This window comes from Alligator mississippiensis, chromosome 16 (assembly GCF_030867095.1).
Source record: "Alligator mississippiensis isolate rAllMis1 chromosome 16, rAllMis1, whole genome shotgun sequence".
NCBI classification, from domain to species: domain Eukaryota; kingdom Metazoa; phylum Chordata; order Crocodylia; family Alligatoridae; genus Alligator; species Alligator mississippiensis.
Genome location: NC_081839.1, coordinates 29,977,165 through 29,992,480, shown reverse-complemented (window position 1 = coordinate 29,992,480; position 15,316 = coordinate 29,977,165). Strand labels below are relative to the sequence as shown.

Here is a 15,316-nt window from a genome sequence, read left to right as displayed (position 1 = left end):
ACACCGAGAAGAGCTGAAACAGTGTGGAACTTCCATTTGATTTCACTATAAATGGTGCTTCTCTATTTCTGTAATTGCTATAATTGGATTCAAGTGTAAATTATATGTAGATGTATAGAGAGAGACAACACGTCTAGTTATGCTTGTAAGTTATGTATAGTACATCTGTATATGCTTGGAGAGAGATCTATTTGTCTCCACTACTATGTTAGATAAATGATCTACATAAAGATGTAGTATATATACATATTGAAGTCCATAATGTTGGGATAGCGATCGCTTATATAATGCGTGTCCGCATCTGTAATCTAGAAGTATAAATTGATATCAAATCTAGATAGAGAGATAAAATCTATATATAACTTACCCTTGAATCTGATTATATATTTTACTGGGTGTAGCTTTATATATATATCTATATATATATATATATATATATAGATATATATATATCCTTCTTCTTCTGTTTAATGAGTGGAAATGATAGGTAATGAAACCAAAGCAGCTACTTTAGAGATTTCCTATTTGATTAATAATTTATAACAAATTATATTAGGCATGAAAAGAATTAAAGTCCTGCCTGAGAATTTCTCTTTAATTTGTCCGGATTCATTTCTCTCCCTTCGTCCATAATTGATTTCGGTATCATGAAGAAGCTGCCCAGCTGTGTAAATGTTTGTGCTTCCTTCCCACCCGTCAAAAATGTGAAGTGCTCCTTGTATTTCTACCCGGCACAAAGGATTAGTTAAAGCAACATTTGAAGTCTTGTAACTATGAAAGTACACCGTAATTTATAATTAGCTCTCCTTTTAGTATGATGAAAAGCTATTCATCTTGAAGCCAGGCAGAAGTATCCTCAAATTAAGCAGGTCAGGAAGGAATTGTTTGGGGTTATTAGAAGAACTGAATACAGACTGGAGCCAGGTGATATCAGAAAGCTCCAATATATGTGTTAAATTCGAGCCTCCGCTGCTTTCCAAAATCAGGTTGAACCCTTACCTCGACAATCACTGAGGGGAGTTGTCTTTTTTCACTAGACTGGTCTTATGATGCCACCTGATTAGCACCACGCTGTTGATGTTCATGGCTGAAGACCTACATTTCCTGAATTTCTGCAGTGTGGAGGGATCACAGTTGCAGGGAACTATTACAATAGGCATTAGCTTGGGATTTGCATAGCAAGCTTGGTTTTCTATTGACGGCTGTTTTTTTCCCCCCTTCTTTAGGATGAGTTTTCCATTATTGCTTAGAACCTGGGTTGTCCTTATGATCATCATTTCACGACACCAAGGTTAGTATTCCTGCCTTTCAACCCTTGAGTACAGATATTTTACATTTAGCACGGGAAGGTATTTTCCTCACAAGTTTTCTCTACATTGACCATATAGATTTCATAGATTTTTAGGGTCGGAAGGGACCTCAGTAGATCATCGAGTCCATGAGCCTTGCAAAAGTCTACTCAGATGTTTCGTTAGGAGCAACTGAAATAGCACATTTTAGTTTTTAATCATAATGATGATGTGCCTTTCCTGGTGAATGTATATGCAGCAGCTTCATACAGGTGACCTGATACACAGGCTGTGATAGATCCTGAAGCTGTAGAGATTGTCAAGACACCTCTGGACCCCACGAACCGAGGAGAAGGCGCTCTTTCAAATGTGAAGTCAAGATAGCCAGCATGCTAAGAGAAAATAAGAGGTTCTGGGCTCTACATGTAATATGCTTCCATGGAAAAAAGTGTTGGGCTGATACCACCGCTGCTTTAGAAATTGTTCCTGCTGTTTGGATAGTTTAACGGCCAGACAAACCTATGTGGCATAGCAAACAAGTAGATAGAAAGAGCCTGCAAGAACATTAGCTATCAGCAGGCTGTGTTTTCATGAGGGTTTTCGGGAACCTGGCTGATTTGTGGAGTCATCGAGAGTCCAGCTGTAGCTATATCCCCGTGTTTATTTCTTGAGCTATAATATTTATGAAAGGCGAACAGAATTCCACCCATGGGTTTAGTGTTGCTTGTGTGTTTGTATTGAAATCACAGGAAACTCTTGGTAGACTTAGTTATTAAATTTAAGCTTGACTTCAAGAGGGGCTGGGACAGTCAACAGTGGGTTGAAAACGGGTAATTTTTTTTTTATTCCACGTCTCAACCTCCTCTTATTGTCTGGTTGATCAAGGTATTTTGGTCTCACGGCCTGGTCTGGTGTTTAGGACATGGGTCTGAGAGTCAGGACACCTGGGTTCTGCGCCGTGCTCGGCCACTCTTTCATCGCGTGACGGGCACAACTCACCTGCATGCCGTGCCTGTCCATTTTTCCCTCCCACCCTCTCCCCAAGTCCCACCCTCCTTCCAGTAAAACAAGGCCAAACCTTTCCTGTGGCATGGGGCAATGGGATGAAACTCATTTGTTGGCAAAGCCCATTGAGCTAATTGGATGGGAAACGCTGCCCATGCAATGCTACATCCCAGTACTAGTTCTTAAAAGGTTGTGCTGAGTTTCGCTCTTTTAAAATAATCTATATTTCATATCTGCGATCTCAGATGTAATAGCCTGCTGGTTACATAAAAATCCATGAAATGACTTATTTCATTACCTGGCAACAGGATCGTTGCTACAGCCCTTGTCTGCAAGGGTAGTCTTATCATCATGACTGTCGTGCACCGCTTAAAACTGTCCAGCATGGAAAATGCTCCACAGATGCATATACAATTTTAAAAAGCTCATTTTCTGAATTTCAGTCCCGATCGTTTTCCCCCTCAAGGAAAGCTTTATCAGCTGAACTTTTTTAGAAGGGTCAGCTTCCCATTGTCCTTATTAAAGCAGAATCTAGCAAAAAGGCATCTTAAATGTTACCATGATGGAACAACTTCCACCCCGGGGAATAGGAAGAAAACCTTTTGCATCTCTAAAACCAAGGCTCTGAGCAAACACCCTTCAGCTAGAGGCCTCTGAAATGTCAGGTTAGGACCTAGGAGATAAAAGAATGTCCTGAATCAAGTTAAACAGAGACCGAATTGTTTAGAGTCCAGTTGCTAAGGTCAGCATTGATTGAAAATAATGAGGACAGCGCATTTCTTTTCCACCACAGAAAAAGCCTGTTCCTTCTTTGAGGAGGAGGCGCATTAGTAGGCAACCTGTATAAATGGAGAATTAGACTGTGGCGCATGTCTGGTAGTGACTGGAATGGTTATGGGTATATAACTCTTTCTATATCTGGCAATTAGAGATGGCTAGAAAATGGGATTTTTTTGTTGATAGGAAATTTCAACTACTTATCAAAATCACCCCCCCCCCCCATCTTTGACCAAAAATTGAACTTCTTCTATCAACAATAATTGGGGAAAGGCTGATGCTTTCTGCTAAAAGTTTCTTTTATTAGAAACTCCAACTGGTGTGTTGGAGCAGACTTCCAGGAAGTAGCATGTTGGGCTTTACCAGCTACATGGGGCTGGGCTTGGGTGCTGTGCTCCATGGGAAAGGCAGAGAGTGCCAGGAACAGGTGCACTCATCCATCGAATATATTTGTCCTCACCCTCTCCCTGTGAGGTGAAGCAGTTCACTGGCTCCATTTTACAGATGGCAAACTGAGGCAGAGGGGAACAAAATGAGGTCACGGGCTAAGATCAAGTGTAGTTCTTCTCGGTCTCTTGCGGGATAAGATCAAATGTCGCCCAGACTGAGATGGGTTTGAATGGCATTGTGTAGCGGAGGGTACACCCCTGTCCAACGTGCTGCGGACAGGACACCCTACGAGAGTCGAGTCTTGTGATGAGCTTCCCAGTGGCCGGCTTCCAGTGGGAGGATCTCAGCTGCACGCTGACTTTATGGAAAAGGTGGCCTTCTCCTTGACTTGCTCTCGTGGCCGTTGGCTAAGGGCAAATGAGACTCAGGGGCTTGGGCTTATACATAGGATGCCCACCAATGGATTTGGGAGTATCTGAAGCCCCGGGCTGAAAAGGCTGGGGTGGAGGATACTTGCTGTTGTAGCACCACATATGGCGTTTGAACGATTGAGGGTTGCTCAGTCGAGAGGATTCAGAACTGATTTGGCTAATTTGACTTGGAATACGATTTTTTTTCCAAAAAGCAAAACAAAAGAGGGGAGCAGAAAGGTGAACGGTGGTCCTTTGCCCCTCAGACTAGTCCCAAGCATCCTCCCTCATTGTTGTCCTCTCTGAGTCAGGGCTGAGCTCTAATGCCTGAGCTATGGCATTCGAAGGCATTGCACTGGGGGCCATGTCAGCTCTTGGGCAGACAGTAAATAGAGATGGCTTGCTGCATGAAGGGTGCATTATACAATGGCAAATTGCATTTTGGGCAGCTGCCTTCTACCAACACAAATTTCCTCCTATATAGGGCTCCAGTGGCATAGACCAGTGTTCACTGCCTCTCCCAAACTTTTGCATCACCAGCCACTGTCCTCTCTCTGAAAGGCAGCTGCATTTTAGTGGCATGGGGAATTAATTTGTCCATCTAAAGTGTATTTAAAAAACAACAACAACAGGGAGGCAGATGCTATGGGCCTGATTCTGCACCCATAGAAGTCAAAGGGAGCAGGTCCTCATATCATTGTAATAACTGTGCTGCCTTCTTCCAGCTCAGGCCATGGAGGTCCTGTATCCGTTCTGGCAGAACGAAACTAAAACCCCCAAAGTTGATGATGGAAGCTCCCCAGAGATTAAGCTGTCCATCCCGTTCATCTTCTTCGGCGTTCCCTACAAGACCGTTTATGTAAGTGGGGCAGCACCTCTGGCTGATCTCTCCTTCCTTTCCTCATCATTAGCGGCTGCATTTAAACACACGCTCTCTGTGTTCAAGAAACGGAAGATTTATTAGTGCCTACCTGACAAGTTCTTAGATTTCATGAACTGATAGGTTTTATGATTAAGAAAGTCAAAGATATATTTAATGGGCTAATGTTCATGGGGAAGGAATATAAAAGGCAATAAATTGCCTTTGCAGGTGATTAAATGCCATAGCAGCGCTGAGGCCCTGACACCGCAAACATTATTTCTGTTACATGACAAGAAACAAGAGCAGGTAGCGAGCCACAGGATAAAAAGGTCACATCCTTCGTGCTTCATGGGTGCCTGAGACAGTTCCGGGCTGTCGCTGCTTCTTGGGGGGTTTCGTTGCCATTGTCTTTTGAAGTTTGGCATAGGAAAACCATCCTTTTCAGGCTGAGAAGAGAAATTATTAACCTTGTTACATAAAATAGCGTGTCGGAGATGGAACCAAATCAGCAAAGTTTGATCCCAGATTCAAAGATTTTCTATCCAGGTTGTGTAATACATCCTGTTTGGGCCATGGGCGAGATTTTAACCTGTGACCTCCGTGGACTGGCTGCTAGAAGGGAATTAAAGACCTGTTCCCAGTGCGCATTATATGTGTATGGAGAGAAAATAAGGAAATACAACATGAGGGCCTTTGATTACTAATGTCTGCTTTTGCTCTGAGTGCCCTCTCCATATTTCTACTTGTACCAGAGCAACTTGCCCCAGTGTTTGTGCCTGGCATAAAGGCAGTAAAGGGTTTTGGATCCATCTGGGTCAAGAGCCTGGCTGGCACTGTCCTCTCTATGGCACTGGCCATTTGGCTGATCTGAGTCTAATATGCAAGGACTGGCTGTGTTGGCTCTTGGGAACCACTTGCCAAAGACTTGGGCAGATCCAGAGACCTTGGAGCCAGTTATGCGAGGTACCAAACTGCTGTGGTAAGTGGCTCTCCTACACAGTAAATTTGTGACATCCTGACAAACTCCGTGGTTGCTTGAATAACGTTCCTAGTGGGAGCGATGTGAGTTTGCACCATCCTGGTATCGTCATCTTAGTCTTCCTAACCCTCAGCATCATTTTTCTCACAGCAGAGGCCTCACATACTAAGATGATGATGGCCACATCAATACTTAGGGACTCCACTTCCACCAAAGACTTCTCCATCAACCCAAGTATAATTGCAAACTGACAGACCCGTGCTTGCTGCAAAGAATATAGTTTGCTTGACTAAAAACGCTTCTCTTTTTTTGTAGGTCAACAACAATGGAGTTATTTCCTTCAACGTGCTGGTCAGCCAGTTCACCCCAGAGGCCTTCCCCCTTGCAGATGGCCGGGCTTTTCTTGCCCCTTTTTGGGCAGATGTCCACAATGGGATCCGAGGAGAAATATACTACAGGGAGAGCGCTGACCCTGACCTGCTGAAGAGGGTCTCCAGAGACATCAGGAAATACTTCAAAAACATGCCCTCTTTCTCTGCCACCAGCATCTTCATGGCCACCTGGGAAGAGGTCACTTTCTACGGAGGCAGCAGCACCACCCCTGTAAGAGCTTTGTTTCGGTCCTGGTCCTAGATGTGATTTTGATCTACTTATTTTTCTTGTGGCAGAAATTAGCTAAATTATCGTGAGCTGAGAAGTCTGTTCCTGGCTCTGTCACTGTTTGATGCTGGGCGGGTCATTTATTCTCAGTACTCTATCTGTAAAATGGGGCTATTCCTCCTTCCTTTCTCCCATGTTTTGTCTATCTATCCAAACTGCACTGGAAATCCTTTGGGGTAAGAATGGCCTTTGAATACAGGTTGGTATGCTGCCCAGCCCCGTGGGGCTGTGATATGGGCTGGAGCCTACAGGTGCTGCCATGCTAGAAATCGTTATTAATATATGAGAGGTTCGATGTGGGCGTGGATGAGAACTGAATTCTTCCCTTGCTCAGGTTACTTCATCTCTCTGGTCTTCAGCTTCTCCATTAGAAAACGGAGCCAGCAATTCTCTACTTCATAAGTGAGTCAGAGCTATGATTTTGGTACCGTTTGTGAAGTGTGATGTGCTTCCCAGGTGAGACCAGTCTATAGCAGGACTTGTTACTTACTTTTTCTTTAAATATAGGGAGGAGAAATGTATCCCCTTTGAGGTAATGTGAATCTCTCTGAGGTGCCAAACTTCTAGTTTCCAGTCATTTACATTTTTTAAATTGATTTAGTATAAGGAAAAGTGGATTTCCCCCCCATTGTAGAGCAGTCTAGGCACTTTTATAAAGGAAAGAATTGCTGCTAACAGCCAAACAAAGCAAAGATGAGCACTCTGCAGCATGGGGAATTGGTGTGTGTGTGCAAATGTCATTTATAGAAGCCTCACTGTACTAGGCATTGTCTAAAAAAGAATTGAAGGTCTGCCTGAGCTTAGAAGCCCACTTTTGTAGCCAGCAGCGCACGGGGAGGTGACATGGTTAGCTTCCTACCTATCTCAGCACTGAACAGGCATTTAATTAAAGATAATAAATCCTGTTCCAAAGACCTTGCCTAATTTGGGACCCATATCCAGGGATCTCTGTACTGACCACAGCTGGGGCTCTGTGGAGGCCCTAGGGTCTTTGCACAGTGTCAGGATTCAGTGTTGGAAAGTTTTTGGAAGAAGGCTGATTTCTTGCTAAAGAGCTGCACAGCACCCAGTACCATGGAGGGCAAGGTGAGTACTAAGTACGAGAAGCTGGTGGGGGAAACAAGACGGGTAGAGAAGGCTAAACCAACTGAAAACTTGATCTTTTCCCTTAAATGTCTTCTCTCACTCTTTGCTCTATCTTCTGCCTTGTATTTTCCCTTTCACTAGTGACATCTCCTCCCCCACCTGAAGTTTGCATTGAGTTAACCACCTGAAGCTCAATAACTTTGCTGTTCAACTCCATCTTCCAAGGCCCCAATGATTTTGACATTAGGCCATGCAAAATCTCTTCTTGCTAATGCTCACCTGCTCCTAAAATGGGGGGTCATGACTTAAGAAAACTCTAGGAAGCCACTATAAATTAATCTTTAGCTAAAGTCCATTCAAGAAGGAAAGAAAGAAAGGGAGAAACTCGCTGGTGATGAGAAAATGGGGAATTTATTTAGCTGTTTGTTTGGCACAGGTGGCCTTCTCATTTTTATGGCTCTTTATGGGGGCCAGGGTTGAAATTATTTCCAGGCAATGCTAATCTGAGCAAGTAAGGAGAATATTTCAGGAATAAGAGCTGAACAGCTGCTCTGAAATCCCAGATGGATATTTAAATAAAACGGGGAAATCAAAGAGATTTACCGACAGCATTCTTGCAATGACAATTGACCCCTCAAGCAGGAAAAAGATGGATTGCAGTAGGCTATAAAGTCCTACTGATCACTTGGCTGGACCGTGCCTTCTCTGGGCTCATCCTGGTCACCTCCTAGCTGCGTCTAGGGTCCCCAGTGAGAATCAAGTCCTATCTGCTTGCCCCTGCTCTGCACACACTCATGCCCAGCAATTAGACAGAACGGGGAGCTTAGAGGAGTCCAAAGCGCATGCCCTGGGCTCTCCTGTGGCTTTGGGGTATGTAGTTAGGACCCCTCTAGGTCACCTGCTTTACCTAGCAGCCAGGCATGGGCACGTATGGAGTTGGTGGAACTTGATTCTCAGGGGCACTCTCCACCTCAGCAGCGTGATGGTATAGGCATGCCTTCAAATTCATAAGCACATAAGTCTGATTTCTTCTGGAGCTGGCTGTGATGAACAGCCCTCTCCCTTGCCATGTGTTAGGGTTCCCTTGATGTTTAATGCGGTTTTTCCGGTCTTGTCAGAGCATCGTTCAAAAACATTTTGAGGCAACAGCAATATTGAGAATCCCATGTTGCTTGAAAAATGACATTTGCAACACAATGCAGTTGATGTTGGCGCACAGCACCCTGTCCGTTCAGCACTGGAGAATGCTTTGATATCACATGCAGAACAGACTGATGCGGCTTGAAGGTAAAAGTCATCCCAGTGTTGAAAACCTGCAGGAAACTTATAGACTCACAGAAAATGAGGGTTGCAAGGGACCTTAGGAGGTCACATCTAGTCCAATCCCCTGCTCAGTGCAGGACTATCCCCACCTAAATCAGTCCAGCCAGGGCTTTGTTGAGTTGGGCCTTAAAAACCTCCAAGGATGGAGATTGCGCCACCTCTCTAGGCATTGTTTTCCACTGCTTCACCACCCTCCTAGTGGGAAACTGAGAAGCTTTTTAGCATCTGCTTCGAATAGTGGCACTGAAAATAGCATCAGGGATCCTGTACTTGTGGTCTCTTGGGAAGCTTGCAACGTGTTTTTTTCTGATAGCTGCTGCTCCCAACTCACCTACAGCTGTGTGGGTCCAAGCGGCAACTTGGTCTTGGATGTCATCTCAAAAACCCAGGTGCTGATCAGTAAACTGGACCCTTAGTGCCCCTGCCAACATCTGGGTTTGACAAGGTTGATATTATGAATATCACAGTGGTTCTTAAAGGCTTTGCGCAAGGTCAGGCCCTACTGTGCTTGGTGGTGTATATAGTAGTAGAGGACAGTCTGTGCCCCAAAAGCAGAGAGTCTAAATAGGACAGAGCGGAAGAGCAAACAGGAGGGATTATTAGCATTTTGCAGATGGGAAATGGGGAGTTTGGCTGTGAGTTACTCAGGGTCACACAGGAAGTTTGCAGCAGAGCTGGGAATTAGGCTCAGATTTCTTCATTCCTGATGAGCACCTTTGCCTTATGATCTGTTTTCCTCATCTGGTTATAAGGTATTCACTGTAGAGGACCCTGTCCACACGCTCTCAGGCAGGCTGGCTCTGCAGGCCTTACTGGAGCAACAAGCAGTCAGGCCTTATGTTCGGGCCCTGCTCCTGCAGCACCCCGTTGGCTTGCAGGGGGTCCATGCAGGTAGTCCCTCCACCCTATCAAGATCAGGGCGGTCCTTTTGTCTCTCACGTCAACGGATCTGGTACTGAATGGTCACAAGGAGCTGACTACTTAAAAGGTCTGATCCAGCATCCTCTGAATTCGAGGGGAATCTTTACATTGGTATCAAAAGGTTTTGGATCAAACCCGAAGCTTTTGGCAGGGTCTGCTGCATTGGGCCGAGCTTCCTTTGTGCCGAGCTGGCTGCACTTACTGCACTCGTGTCCCCGAAGGGGAGACATTTTCTCCGTCATGTTCTGCATTTCTAAAGGCATCGCAGCTCTAAGTTTTATGCCTTTTATGCTCCCTGCCTTGCAACACTGGGAATTGAATTGGCAAAGACCAGGAAACAAACTGCCCAGGTGAAAAGAAAGTAAGAAAAAACCCTGACTTGGTAAAGAAAATAAAAGGGTGCATTAAAAATGACAGTGTAAATTGGAGCACTGTTTCTTCCTCACTTTGAGGGCTTTCAGGTGCACTGGGCCCATTTTACCTCCAGCCTCACCTCCCTAAATACCACAGCTCTCCCTTCTCCATCCCACTAAACATCAGCCACTTGCCTTGATCTTCAAGGCATTTGACAGCCCAACCCACCCTTTCTCTCTCATCTCCCATTCAGAGGTGAACTATTGACTGCTGCCTTCAAGTGGTCAGTAATGAGAGCCTCCATCCCTGCTTGTTACATTTTCCAGCAAGCACCTTCATGCTCCCTCCCCGGCTGCTCCTCTTGGCTTTGGATGTGTTTGCTGCAAACATCAGTAAAGCTGCATCGTTATTCTCTTTTCAGTCCCTCCTTAAAACTCTGCTTTTGACACCATGCCTACAAAAACACTCGCCAGCAGTTAGGCCAGTCCTGTGCTGAGACCTCTGCCTCTTCTATTGATCAACATTACCTTGCTGTTTCCTTGCGCTCCTTCGTCTTTGTCTGCACCCACTTGTCTCTTGTTTTAAACTTAATTGTAAACTCTTTGAGGCACCGTCTGTCCTTTGATTTGTGTTTGTCCAGTGCTTCTCCAGCCCATAACGAGCACTATCAAAACAAATAAAATAACGATTAACACTATTCATAATCCAGAAATGAATTTGGGCTGCTGGCCTTTTTTCTTACTAATGCTCATAATAATGAAATTGCTTTAAAAGGGCATGACTTGCCCATAATAAAAATTAACACACGGCAAAAATTGCATGGGCTTTGCTCAATTTACAGCCAGTGTGTGAGATCCTTTACTACAGCCACCTGCCATAGCAGCTTTGACTTAAGTGGACTATGCTGATTTCTACCAGCTGAGGATCTGCCTCTGTGTTACTCTATATTTTTGGGAGGCATCTGGGCTTCTTCGTGTTACCTGGTAATACGTTTGCACTTCTCTAACTTCTTTTCGTGCAGCAGCAGCAGCGGTGTCAAATCACTTGCCTGGCTTTGATTAATTAAACTCTCACTATCCCTGTAAAATAAGGCAGGGTGGATACACATGTTCTTCTTCATCTTTCACAGCAAGATGGTCACCTCTATTTTAAAAGACGGTGAGTGTCTACCAGCACACACTAAACATCTTGGTTAGGGACAGGAAGTGAAAGATACAGTATCCAAATAGAGAAACGTTAGGAGAATTTAGATAGCTAAGACCGAATTACACGAGTTGGAATTTGGCCAGTATACTCGTGTAGTCACATCCTTCATCTGGATGTGCTTGAATACAGGTATTAGCTCATGTGGAGCCAGTTATAGACGAGGCCATTAGTTTTATGGTCAAGAACTCACTTTTATGTCTCCTTTGCAAGATGGAAAAGTGCCTCCTCTTTGGCTGGGCACCGGCTCGTTGCTCAGTGAATTTGTCTGAATTGATTACAGTTAAAAAAAAAATGGAGTGTCATTTAAAGCAACAATGTGGATGTTGTCAGTACACTTGAGCTGTTTGATCAGGGATCCCTGCAGCTTGAGAAAGCAAGATTTCCTCAGGTACAATACATTGTTGACTTTTATATAAGCCATTGTTAATATTATTATAGCAGACAAATGTGGAATGTAACCCTGTAAGATAACGCTGTGATGAATAAAGCAAAGATAGAGTAGGACTAAGATAACGGGTTGTAGCAATCCAAGCCCAGCTGACTGCTTTATTCAGTGCTTATTCTCATGCTGCCATCTGTCGGTAGCAAAGTAGATCACAAATGTAATCTGTCCTTCCAGGTGTCCAAGATGGCATTACGCTGTGGATATAGTGGGTAGGGGTTGAGTCAGCCGTTGAGAGCTCCTTACAATATGCTTACCTGTTGCTGCCTAAATCAGTAGTCTCTCTCTCTCCTGTTACATTTTGCATGGCCTTGTTGAGAAGTTAAAGTGGAGGGGGACGTATAAAGCAGGCTAATGGGGCAGTCTGACTTTGGAGATATGTTCTGCCCATGTTTTGACCAGGTAAACACCTTTCAAGTTCTCCTGATCTCAGATGGAGCATCCACCTTTGTCGTGTTTAACTACGGGGAAATCAACTGGACCACCGGAACGGCAAGTGGGGGAGATCCCCTTACAGGACTTGGTGGAGTCATGGCTCAGGTAAGGACTTCATTGCATCTTCAGGAGCGCTGCTTTTGTTCAGGCAGGGAAATACCATAGACTTGAGTGGAGATAGAGCTCATATGGACCTGTGATGGCTTTTGTGCTCCTCTTACGGCTTAGAGCAAGTCCCCGAGGCTCCTGCTTCTAGACTCAAGGGTTCAGTTTCAGATGGAAACCTGCTGATGAACCAAGCAGGATCCATAGACCCGTTAGTCACATCCTTCATCTGGCTGCTCTTGTGGCTCTGGTCTTCATTCTCCTGTTCAGAATGAATAATAGGAAGGCAATGAAATGAGGAACAGGAGGAAGCAATGTGACTTACCCTTATGGGAAAAGTTAAACACTTGGCACCCTAAAGCATGCATGACATTGCCAGCTGATTGAAGAATGCCAGGTTTTTGCGGGAAGCGCATGTACGCATATGCTTTCGGGGAAATTGTTCACATTTGTACGGAAACCCCCCAAATAAGTCATTTTAAACATCTAAAAATCCTGGAAACAGATTTTTTTTGTTTTTGAAAAGCAAAAGCACTTTGAATTTGGGTGGGGGGGTGGTTGTCAAAACAACAAACAAAATGTTTTCTTCAGACTTAAAAGACGCTTGTTGTTCCAAAGAAAAACCATTTAGGCTAATAAATTCCAACCTGCTCCAATTACATGTTTTCTTAATGTGACTTCTCTCTGCAGACTGCTGCTCTAGCTGCCATGGGAATCTGACATGATCATGATTGAGAGGGAAGCTAAACCTGAGATAATCAATTGCAAGAAAAACAAAAAGAGACAATTGCAGGATTATAAATAGCAGCGATGCTAAAAAATCTGAAATAGGCCATGCAGGGAGGATCTATACTTGTGCTTTTATGTGAATTCTGCTCTTTCTTTGGTTTAGGCAGGATTTAATGGTGGAAACATGACCAATTATTTCAGTATTCCTGGTTCGAGGACCCCAGATATAGTCAACATTGAAGACACAACCAATGTAAATGTCCCTGGACGCTGGGTGTTCAAAGTAGATGGCCGAGAAATTGACCCAGCCAATGGCTGCAGCCTGCGAGGTAAATAGCTCTTTCAGTTCTTTAAGGTTTGCCATGTGGGGTAACGGAAAATAATCTCATTTGAGAGTTAATGGTAGGATGTACTGCCGTTGCTTCCTGCTGTATGGTCCATGTTCTTGGGGATGATAGTACAGGTGAATTGTAAACACTCAGATCAGTGACAGCCTTTTGAAATGAAAAATGAGCATGATCGTAGGACCAGGAATCAAATGCCTTGGCCTAAGGACAGAAATTACTCATAAACCAGTATACGTGATTGGAAACCTTTTCAAATCTATAGCACAACAGAAGTTTAGTGCACATAAACCACTTTCAAAACTGGTTTAAGATAAACCTGGATGGATGCAGTATCAGATTTAACTGATTTAGGTTAAATTGGTTTATTGAACTTCTGGTCCCAGGTCCCCTCCAGATTCAAGTGAACTCACAGTTCTCCAGCATCCCAGGATGCTTCACAAGGTGGGCAGGCTATCCTTGGCCTGAGCTGTCTGCTCCAGCCCAGCAGGAAGGTGTGCTCTAGCGCCTCCCAGCTTCTGGCCTGGGCCACTGCAGGCATGTGGCTGCATTTCCTGACTCAAAAGTGAATGCCCGCTCACTTGCTTATCAGTTCAATCTACGCAGTTTAGATTAACTGTGAAGATTGAATCTATTCAGTCTCCGGCTTTTTGGCTGCCTGTACTTAGCCTTGGAGTCTAGTCCTGTCTGTGCCATTGACTGTCTGCTTGGTCCTGGTCTGTTTGGTCCCACCTGATGGCAGCCACACACCAGGAGTGAAATCCAAACACAGTTGAGATCTGTGGGAGTTTTGCCATGGAGCTCAGAGGGGCCAGGATACCGATCCCTTAGTGGTGAGAGTTACCTAAACCACTGTAAGCCTCTAATTTGCACAGTAGGCCAGTTTCAAGGAGGTGAAAGCAGCAGGTTTCCCTATCTATGCCAAAGATTTGCATTGCTGCAGATATACCAGTGATCAAGCCAACAATGAGTATGAATGGGGCAACTCCCCCGTGTAGATAAGGCCGAACTATGGAGTTTTTTAGAAGTGGAAAAGAGACCCAAAGAGAAGGGAGAGTCTGTTCTTTTCTCTTGCATACACTTGTGCAACTCATTAATGTCAATGGGAAACCTTAGTCTGTGCTGGCCTTGTTCCCATCCTTCTGTGATTTTTAGTAACTAGCTGTTACTAAAAGCCTCCGTTCCCACCACCCCAACATTACAAACCTGTGAAACTGTGGGTTTAAGTGATCAGACACAGCTGAGATCTGCTTACCTTTATTCTAGTCTCTTATTTGTGATGCTAACAACAGCAGAGAAAAAGACATGTCTGGCTGTTCTGTTGGAATTGCCATCACTGTAAAAAGACAATATTCCCCTTTTCATTTCCCTTGTGTCTGAATTATGGATTGCAGCATTTATGCATAGGATAAATTCAGTGCCCTGCACAAACTGCAATGAACATCCATGTGTCACTGACAGTGCGTAGGTATAAAGGGATTGAAACTCTCACTTGTGATACCAGAGAGACGCATCTGCATAGAGATTATTGCATTATCACTTTACAAATAAAACAGTCTAGGGCATCTCCATTGCTCCTGAATTCTTTTTAACAAGAGAAAATTTACACTCGCTGCTGGAAACCTGAAATGTGAAGGATTGAAGATGTACACTGGGGCTGAAAGCTGCAGCTTGTTTTATATTCAGTGCTGGACTAGAGTCGAAAAAGCCTGGCTGAACCAAAAGGCCTCTATACCCCTGGAATAGTTCATGGTCCATTATTGAGCAAACTTGCACCATTGGCTCCAGGAACATAGGCTGAGATTTTCAAAGGGATGGTTCCCCTTCAGACTGATGAGAATAGTACATCTCTATTCCTTAGACGGATTTGGAAATCCCGGCCAACAACTTGCTGCCATTTGTAAAATGAGTCACTCAGATTTTGCAAGTTGTAGAAACTAACCCTTAGAGGGTTTGTGTTGCCCAGTTTTATTTGTCAGTGTCCTGGTCACAGCAGGTG

At 44.3% G+C, this 15,316-nt stretch overlaps 1 protein-coding gene across 1 annotated transcript in view; it reads left to right on the top strand.

The window, feature by feature from the left end:
• The window catches only part of LOC102564232 (tubulin-specific chaperone cofactor E-like protein), an 85,569-nt gene that overhangs the window by 34,555 nt on the left and 35,698 nt on the right, over positions 1 to 15,316 (top strand). Inside the window, exons 9-13 of the mRNA XM_059719508.1 lie at positions 1,227 to 1,291; positions 4,597 to 4,730; positions 6,028 to 6,315; positions 12,107 to 12,244; positions 13,137 to 13,302. Of these exons, the coding sequence (XP_059575491.1) occupies positions 1,227 to 1,291; positions 4,597 to 4,730; positions 6,028 to 6,315; positions 12,107 to 12,244; positions 13,137 to 13,302 (791 nt within the window). The remainder of the gene's footprint in view (positions 1 to 1,226; positions 1,292 to 4,596; positions 4,731 to 6,027; positions 6,316 to 12,106; positions 12,245 to 13,136; positions 13,303 to 15,316) is intronic.